Source organism: Panthera uncia (assembly GCF_023721935.1).
Source record: "Panthera uncia isolate 11264 chromosome B2 unlocalized genomic scaffold, Puncia_PCG_1.0 HiC_scaffold_24, whole genome shotgun sequence".
Classification (NCBI taxonomy): Eukaryota; Metazoa; Chordata; class Mammalia; order Carnivora; family Felidae; genus Panthera; species Panthera uncia.
In genome coordinates this window covers 103,917,678-103,927,161 of record NW_026057580.1, presented here as the reverse complement: position 1 = coordinate 103,927,161, position 9,484 = coordinate 103,917,678, and the positions used below count along the sequence as shown (strand labels likewise).

Below are 9,484 nucleotides of genomic sequence, written 5' to 3'. Positions count from 1 at the left end.
ACTATGTATATATAATATATTATATACAATATAATCATATTATTATAATATAATAATTAATATAAATTAATATATATGATTAATATATATATGATTATGTAGGATATATATATAGGATATATAAAATATATATATATAGGATTATATTTATGGCTCTATTTTCTTTCCTCACCCTTTAATATCTCTCCCTTTTTACCTTACTCAGACTGTACTGGTAACATGTTTATAAAATATGGGCAGCCAGTCGCTACATTTTACAAAATAAAAAAAGTTGGTACTAACTAGTAAAGTCATGACAAAGCACTTTGAAAGTGTAACAAAAGCATTTTGTGAACAGCCAAGTAATACTTTCTTAAAATCTTCCATTCCAGGGGCACATGGGTGGCTCAGTCGGTTAAGCGTCCGACTTCGGCTCAGGTCACGATCTCGCGGTCCGTGAGTTCGAGCCCCGCGTCGGGCTCTGGGCTGATGGCTCGGAGCCTGGAGCCTGTTTCCGATTCTGTGTCTCCCTCTCTCTCTGCCCCTCCCCCGTTCATGCTCTGTCTCTCTCTGTCTCAAAAATAAATAAACGTTAAAAAAAAAAATTAAAAAAAAAAACAACTTCCATTCCAGAACGATTCCCAGACCATTTAGAAAATGAAGAAACCTGCGTTTTTAATATCAAAAGATGCTTTTAATAAAACTAATTAGTTGAAACTGTGGACTTTGGAAACTGATATTTTATATCAAGTAAATCACCAGGAGAACTGAAGAAACTCTTAGATGTAGAAATAATCAATATGAGGATTTAGCACAACATACAAGCATATGGTTTATACATCTCACTAGAGGCATATATATCTTCACTAGAGCCGTGAAGAACATTTTTTCCCCATGGTTTTTCTACATTCTCAGCATTATGGCTATTTATAATGATACGAGAATAGCTACCACTTGTGGAGCATGTGTTTTGTTCTAGATTCTGTACCAAGCACTTTTTTTTTTTTTAAAGATTTTATTTTTAAGTAAATAATTCACCCAATGTGGGGCTCAAACTCATAACTCCAAGATCAAGAGTCACACACTACTGACTCAGCCACGTGCCCTTGTATTAATAAGCACTTTTAAAAACATATTTTTGTGGGGCACCTGGGTGGCTCAGTCGGTTAAGCATCGACTTCAGCTCAGGTCACGATCTTGTGGTCCGTGAGTTCGAGCCCCGCGTCGGGCTCTGTGTTGACAGCTCCCGGCCTGGAGCCCGTTTCGGATTCTGTGTCTCCCTCTCTCTCTGACCTTCCCCCTGTTCATGGTGTCTCTCTCTGTCTCAAAAATAAATAAACGTTAAAAACAATTTTTAAAAACCACGTATTTTTGCATTTAATCTTTATGACAATTCTGTAAATTAGAAAACTAAGTCTTGGTAAGGTTAACAACTTGCCTGTAGCCATACAGCTTAGGAGTGACAGAAATGGATTTGAATCCATGTCTGAATCCATAGCATGTACATGATCTTAACTGCCACCCCCCTCTTTTTTGCTCTTGCTCTCTCTCTCTCCCTCCTTCCCGTTCTCTCTCTCCCCCCACTCCCGCCACACACGTTCATACATATACACATACAAAAGGCCTTGGAATATGTATTCCGGGAGAAATGTTAAGCTATTATGAAGAATGTTTCTGGAGCGCCTGGGTGGCTCAGTCGGTTAAGTGCCCGACTTCAGCTCAGGTCGTGATCTCGCAGTCTGTGAATTCGAGCCCCGCGTCCGGGCTGTGCTGACAGCTCAGAGCCTGGAGCCTGCTTCGGATTCTGTGGCTCCCTCTCTCTCTGCCCCTCCCCTGCTTGTGCTCTGTCACTGTCTCTCTCTAAAATAAACATTAAAAAAAACCAAACGAACAAGAGTATTTCCTGTTATAAACTCCTCCGTCATCAGTAAGTCTATCCTCCTTACATTCGGTACTGTTCATTAGCGTTAGGAGACAGAACTTTACCACTAAGAAAAAAGTACATTGCTTTACTGCTCCCGTACAGAGACCTGGCTTGGATCACTATTGTTGAAAATTTCCAATAAGCTCTTGAGATTCCATCTTTAGGACCGACAGAGTGATCCCCCCGACTGGTACTGAGCAGGGCTCAGTGGTCCGAGGTCTGAGTTTGGCTGCCTTAAAGACGAGGGTACCCTCTGTGCTGTTTATGAAAACAAACAAACAAACAAACAAACAAAAATCAAAAGCTCGTGCTGGATTTCAGGACAATAACCCACTAATATGTTTCAAACGCTTCCAAACAAAAATATGTACCTCCAGAAAAAAATCCGCATGCTCTCATCTCAAGAAAGTTACTTCGGGGGAAGACTGTTGATTTTTAGACATTTTACTGTATTTAATGGCGGGATAATAAGCACTTATTAACAGAGTTGCTTGGGCCCTGTGCTAAGGAGTGGTGCAGTGGAACTGTGGGAAGAGCTCTTTGGAACCACATCCTCACAGATATAAGACATTACACAAGAAACCACAACCAGTTTTCGAAGACTTACTAACTTAGACAGTTGGTCAGTAGCCGCTATATTAGACACGATCCAGGTCAGGATACAAGATCTGTGCTTCATAGGTAATAAATTCGGATATACATCTTTCAAAAGAGCACATCATTTTTATTCCCCTTCTCCCAACCTTTTACCGGAAGAAAAATGAAACTTCGCATAGTGAAGCTTCATCATATTGACATATGACCCTACGTCTCCTACCAACAGCGGGACTGTATTCTTAGGAGATCCCTGTGACCGAAGGCTAATGCTTTAAAAAGGGGGCAACGTTTGGGACGCAGGAGCCTGGGTCTTGTGTGCACAGACGTGCAGGGCAATGTGGGGTGGACCCCGCTAGCATTCAGGGTGCAGGTGTTACACCCTAGGTAACCTTACAGCTTTGGAGGTGAGAGGTGGGACAGAGGGATGAAGAAATCATTGCCTTGGTTCTGATAAATGAAGCAGGGGGAGGGAGGAGGTTATAAGGACGAGTCCTTACTTAAATCTTACCTCAAGATGTGAAATAACTGTTTACACTTGGAATATAGACCGGGGATGAGATATAAAAGGGTACTTTAAAGGGTCCCTCAGTAAACATTTCAAAATAAGAAATGTAATAATGCTTACCTTTTGGATGTCTTGTGCTGTTTCTGAAAAATAAAAAAGGTTTAAACATTTTTTTTTTGAGGTTTAAAAATGTAACTCATACAAATGTAAACACTCCTCTTTCACAGGACTTTAAAACTTGCTAATAACGGAACCCTGAGAGGCTTTTGGGCCCTTTAGACCTAATTTTCAGAAAATGCCACTCGGTTTATCCTGGTCATATATCCTGGATTACACGTAAAACAACTTTCCATACATCTGCGTGTGAAGTATCTTTCTGAATCCCTACGAGCAACAGACCAATTCACGTTAATACGTTCCACAGCCTTCCTCCCAAATACGTATTACCTGAAATACCTGCCCTAAGCCATGAAAATCACTTAAACATAAGACTATGCTGCTGCTAATTTTTAAACATTTACTGGTTTTGACTGCAAGGAACAGACAGCATTTATCACTGGGGTCACCTTGGCGCTGGGCTAAGGAGTGGTGCAGGTGGGTGTCTGGGAGAGGCGTGTACAGCCACATCCTTACAGACGCCCTTTCAGATCACCTGATGACGTGTGTATCATCTTCAAAAACTGTTTAATTACGGAAGCATATACAGTAAACAGGGATCGAACCCTCTCCACAAATCCCACCCTGTGGAAATGACCATACTTGCAGACTGATTGATGGTCCTCTTTCCTGGTCCCATACCCACTGACACCAGCCTACCACAATACATGGTTTTGTTTTTAAAAGAAAGGTGCAAACCCAGCATTGCATTTCCTGCTGAATCTATGTAGACACTCTGGTCAGTAGATAGGGAGGTACTCTATTGACAACTGCAGAATATTCCACGTAGTATTACACAATTTACTTAACTCTTTCCCACTGGATGGGCATTCGAGGTGCTGTCCTATTACAAAGGCTGCAAAGAACACACACACACACACACACACACACACACACACACACACACTGATCTAGCCATACTTGTGTGAGTACGTCTATACAGGAAGTGTCCTTATGAAATTTATAAAAGTGAAAAAAAGCAGAATTGCTGAGTCCAGGGCAAACACACATTTTAAATTTAAATGGCTTTTGCCAAATTCTGCTCCAAAAAAGTTAGAGAAATTGATACGCTATTCATTTTAGAGTGTCTGTTTTTCTATATCTTTGGGTGTTTACCGATTTCCCCCCAGCCCCCATTTATCTCCTGTAAATGTATCATTTTTTCTGGGGCGCCTGGGTGGCTCAGTCGGTTGGGTGCCCGACTTCAGCTCAGGTCATGATCTCACGGTTTGTGGGTTTGGGCTCTGTGCTGACAGCTCAGAGCCTGGAGCCTGCTTCAGATTCTGTGTCCCCTTCTCTCCCTGCCCCTCCCCCACTTGTGCTCTCTGTCTCTCAAAAATAAATAAATGTAAAAAAAATTTTTAATGTACGATTTTTCTGATTACTAGCATGGATGACTATTTATATATTTTATTGGCGGTTTGTGCTTTTTCTGTGAAATGCCCAATTAGGGTCTCTGCTTTTTATTTTTATTATTAAATTTTTTATAATGTTTGTTTATTTTGAGAGAGAGAGACAGAGCGTGAGCAGGGGAGGGGCAGAGAGAGAGGGAGACACAGAATCTAAAGCAGGTTCCAGGCTCTGAGCTGTCAGCACAGAGCCCGACCGATATGGAGCTTGAACTCATGAACCACGAGATCATGATGTGAGTTGTAGTCAAACGGTTAACTGACTGAGCCCCCCAGGCGCCCCTCTCTACCTTTTAAAAGAGTCCTTTGTCTCTTCTTTTTGATATATGGGATTTCTTTACATAATAGGTATATTAATCTTTTTATGCCAGGTTATCTATATTGCAAACATTTTATGTCATTTGGTTTTATATTTAAAAACAGGACACTATTACTTATAGAAGTCAATCAAATGTATCAATTCATAACTCATCTGGTGTTTATTTTTTTAAATATGGTTTAACTTAGTGGACATCAACAAGGATGAAAAAAGGAAAGATATTTTAGGACTTACCACTGGTCTTCAAGACTTTATGTGATCTTGAGGAAGGTTCTAGGAGAAAAAAATAAGATCAGCATCATTTGCAAAACCAAATAAAGATTTTTTATAAGTGAATTATTAGTTTATAGGCAAATTAACTGAGCTCTATTTTTTTTTAATCAGATACACCTGAAACCCATTGCTTAGAGACACTCGACAGCAAGACATTCACTCCGACAAAACCAGAGGATAAAATGTAAGCTGTGCAGAGGCCCCTGGGTGGCTCAGTTGGTGAAGCATCCAACTTCGGCCCTGGTCATGATCTCACGGCTCCTGAGTTCAAACCCTGCGTGGGGCTCTGATCTGACAGCTCAGAGCCCGGAGCCTGCTTTGGATTCTGCGTCTCCCTCCCTCTCTGCCCCTCCCCTGCTCACGCTCTGTCTCATTCTCTCTCAAAAAAATAAAGATTAAAAAAAAGTTTTTTTTTAATTTAAGCTGTGCAATCAGGGGGTTGCACAACAGAAAACCACCCTCCCAACAACCAGTAGAGCAAATTCTTTAGCTTTAACTACCACCTATAAGCGGACAGTGTTCAATTTTATATCCTTAAAGCAGACCCTCGGCCCAGGCCTCAGACCTCAAATGCTAACTGCTGATCTGACATTTCCCCAATGTGCCCATAGACCAAGCAAAACCAGCATGCCTCAAACTCACCTGTCTTCCCCCATAACTGTTCTTTTATCCAATTTCTTATCTTGGTTGTCACTGACATTGCCCACCCAAGTTAGGTGCCAGGACATCATTCAACATTTCTCCCGTATTCATCCATCACAGTCCTGTGGGATCCCAATAATGCCACCCCACTCCCCCCCACTCCCCCTACCCCCCAGGGTCTTAATCCAGGCTCTTGTCCTCTCTCCTCCAGACTAGACAGAATGCCTACTTCAGTTTCTACATCAAACCAGAATTCCTTTGTTTTAGTAATTAAAAACATTTTTTAAATGTTTATTTATTTTGAGAGAGAGAGAGAGAAAGTGTGAGCGAGGAAGGGGCAGAGAGAGACGAAGAGAGAGAATCCCAAGCAGGCTCCGTGCTGTTAGTGCAGAGCCCAGCGCAGGGCTTGATCCTGTGAACTGCGTGATCCTGACCTGAGCCGGAATCAAGAGTCAGTGCTTAACTGACTGAACCACCCAGCCGCCCCAGAATTCTGTATTTAAAAGGTAAACATCCCATTGTTTAAAATCCTTCCGTAGCTTGCAGGATCAAGTTCACACCTTCTGTGATTCGGCCCCCTCTGCAGCTCTAGCCACTTCTCCTTCTGGTTTACCTTGCATGCCTGTACCTCTACCCACGGCTCCATCCGGCCAGGCTGAAGAACCGGCAATAGAGGTCCGATCTAAGGTACGCTGGCTCCAGTCCCAGGGCCTTTGCACGTGCTATTCCCCGCCTCATCTGTCTCCTCAGCCCCCAGACTCTATCCCAGGTCCCCTGCTCTGGGAAGCTTTCTCGCCTTCCTAGAGAGTTAATCTCTCTCTTTCCTTGGCCTCTCCCTCTACTCAACCTCCAGCACAGCTCCATTATACGGACTGGTATTTCTTCCCCCTTGTTGACTCCCACTGGACTACGACCTCCTTGCAAGCAGGAATCACGTGTATTGTTCATTCTTGCATTCCCAGTCCTTAGCCCAGCACGGGGGGGTTAGGTGGGTACTCAATAAACGCTGATTCAAATGAAAAAAAAATATCTGAGGCCTAAGAGAATGCTACCTGGAGTCTGGTTCAGCAAACATGTGTTAAAGGGTTAGGTCTGCATGATCGTTTCTATGTGTCGTTGATAGGATACGATTTTTCCCCAGTGTAGTCAATAAGGCTTTAAGTACCTACAAGCTGGTGGTAAGAAGCTATGCAAAGAGGAATTAGTGGACTGATAGTTTTACATTCCCTGGAAAATAGAGAGATACACAGAAAAGTTTTAGAACGAAAGCCCGACAGTCCCATCGTAGGGCCGCTTCCAATGTATTCAAACTGGCCGTGAGCTCCAACGCCAGAAGGGAAATGTGTTTTTTGCCAGACTGAAAGGATCTTTCATTACTAGTCCCCCCAGATTATTAGCTTTTGATCACGACATCCTATTTACCAGATTTTCTTCTCGGCCGATATGGAGCAGAACCGTCTCGAGAACCACAAAATGCTTTAGTCTCTCCCTCGGGACTGTAACAGAAGCCGGGATAGTCTGAAAAGAGAACCACATGCACCAATAAGAATGAGGTGTTCAGCGACTTCTCAGAAAATTGGTACGGCTCGTTCTGGATATCTGTGGGTTTATTCTTTTTCATCAGACATGGGATAGTCTCTCCTTCCATTAACTGGTGTTGACTATGTATCACGGGGACTTCCAGGAGTCTGTCCACTGGGACGTGTGCCTTTCTGGCACACGTGTGCGCTCTCTCTCCCTCCCCCACCCCCCCCCCCCACACACACACACACGCACGTGCACACGTACATGCTCTCTCTGCAGTCTCCTTTTTTGCTCATTAGCAGAGAGCCATAGCCATTGGCTATACCCTTTGCAGAAAGTTACTTAAAACGTGCAAGGTGTGGTTAACCTCCTACTGCCACTCAGGGTCCCGGGCAACGCGCTGCCCCAACAGAGGGCAGACGGTTCTGTTAAACATCACCACAGCCGAACTTGCTCACGAGGCCCCAGACAGACAGTGGCGATGAGCCACAGAAGAGACTCTGTCAAGGCAAAGCCATCTGGAGAATTCCACTGAAGCACAGTTTCACGAGGTGTCTGTGCCTGGCGTGGAGGATGTCGAGCTATTCCTGCCCTCCGGAAGCTGGCCTCTGCTGCAGTGACTCTTAACATCTTTCTAGACACTGCAAACATTTGATGAATGCTTTGGGTTCATCACTGCTGAACAACGTCCTGCGAACAGTTGATGAATGCTTTGGGGTCTCTTACCAGAAAAGGGATATTCATTTAATTTCAGAGTTTATGTCTTTCTGCCCGTCTAAGGAGCACACAGGCTTCAGATTAAGAATATGGGGTCTATCGCTTCTCGGCCTTTTGGCCGAGATCAAGTGACGGATATGGGGTCTAGGAGCGCATGGGTGGTTCAGTCGGTTAAGCGTCCCACTCTGAATTTTGGCTCAGGTCACGATCTCGCGGCTCGTGAGATCGAGACCCAGGTTGGGCTCTGCACTGACCGTGTAGAACCTGCTTGGGATTCTCTCTCTCCCTTCCCCTCTCTCCCTCCCACACACACTCTCTCTCAAAAATAAATCAGCATTAAAAACAAGTAAAATCGGGTCTAATCCTAAAGCACTCCAGCATATTCAGGGATTATCTACACCCTGAAGCCTAAGGGTAAACAATTTTAGGACACGGCTATAGTAAAGGCTCTTCAGAGGGTGTCTACAGTTCGAGAGGGTTCTAAGAATTGTAAAGACCACACACATTTGTCCAATGTTAGTAGCAAAGGTACATAAATGAGGTCACTTGGCCCAATGGACTGGCCTACTCTCTTCCTACCCAGACAAGTCCAAAGTCAAGGTGGGGTAAATGAGGTGATTTTCCTGGGCTGGGCTGCTCTAGCCTAGTCCTGGGCCTGGAAGAAAGCCACGTAGCACCGATTAGTGGCTTGAAATAATTCTGTGTGTGCACTCACAGAATCTTAATGGTGTCCATGAACCAGCACCCAGAGGCTGAGAATGAGGAAATAGTTCTATTGAATGAAGTTTGTCATAGAGATAGGGGCTTCTTCAGACCTCTTTCTCCACCTTTCCTCCTAATTCTTTCTGTTTTAGACAGATAAATTTATTTTTTTGTTTGTTTTTTATTTATTTTGAGAGGGAGAGAGAGAGCCCAAGCCGGGGAGGGGCAGAAAGCGAGGCAGAGAGACAGAATCTCAAGCAGGTTCCTCACGGACAGTGTAGAGCCCGATGTGGGGCTTGAAGTCACCAACCATGAGATCATGACCTGAACCAAAATCAAGAGTCAGATGCTTAACCGACTGAGCCACCCACGCACCTCCCCTTTTGTCCTAACGTTTACATGCCCCTCCATGACTCTGCCTTCTCTTTTTTTTTTTTTTTCCAACGTTTTTTATTTATTTTTGGGACAGAGAGAGACAGAGCATGAACGGGGGAGGGGCAGAGAGAGAGGGAGACACAGAATCGGAAACAGGCTCCAGGCTCCGAGCCATCAGTCCAGAGCCTGACGCGGGGCTCGAACTCACGGACCGCGAGATCGTGACCTGGCTGAAGTCGGACGCTTAACCGACTGCGCCACCCAGGCGCCCCTCTGCCTTCTCTTTAGAGCGTTTTTATTAAAAAAATGATAACCTTTTTTTCCCCCCAATGTTTATTTGAGAGAGAGTGCAAGTGGGGGAG

At 44.0% G+C, this 9,484-nt stretch overlaps 1 protein-coding gene and 1 long non-coding RNA gene across 4 annotated transcripts in view; one reads left to right on the top strand and one right to left on the bottom strand.

Annotated features, from left to right (window-relative positions):
• PLEKHG1 (pleckstrin homology and RhoGEF domain containing G1) overlaps nt 1-9,484 on the bottom strand; it is a 98,210-nt gene that overhangs the window by 11,604 nt on the left and 77,122 nt on the right. Inside the window, exons 11-13 of the mRNA XM_049653077.1 lie at nt 7,227-7,322; nt 5,124-5,162; nt 3,126-3,148 (exon numbers count right to left, since the gene is read on the bottom strand). Of these exons, the coding sequence (XP_049509034.1) occupies nt 3,126-3,148; nt 5,124-5,162; nt 7,227-7,322 (158 nt within the window). The remainder of the gene's footprint in view (nt 1-3,125; nt 3,149-5,123; nt 5,163-7,226; nt 7,323-9,484) is intronic.
• The window catches only part of LOC125938041 (uncharacterized), a 36,531-nt gene that overhangs the window by 25,577 nt on the left and 1,470 nt on the right, over nt 1-9,484 (top strand). For 2 of the 3 annotated variants that reach the window (XR_007462585.1, XR_007462583.1), the window contains exons 1-2: nt 4,674-5,346; nt 6,344-6,491. This is a non-coding gene — a long non-coding RNA (uncharacterized LOC125938041). Of the gene's footprint in view, nt 1-4,673; nt 5,347-6,343; nt 6,492-9,484 lie in introns of those variants that run through there. The other variant, XR_007462584.1, reaches the window with a different exon arrangement.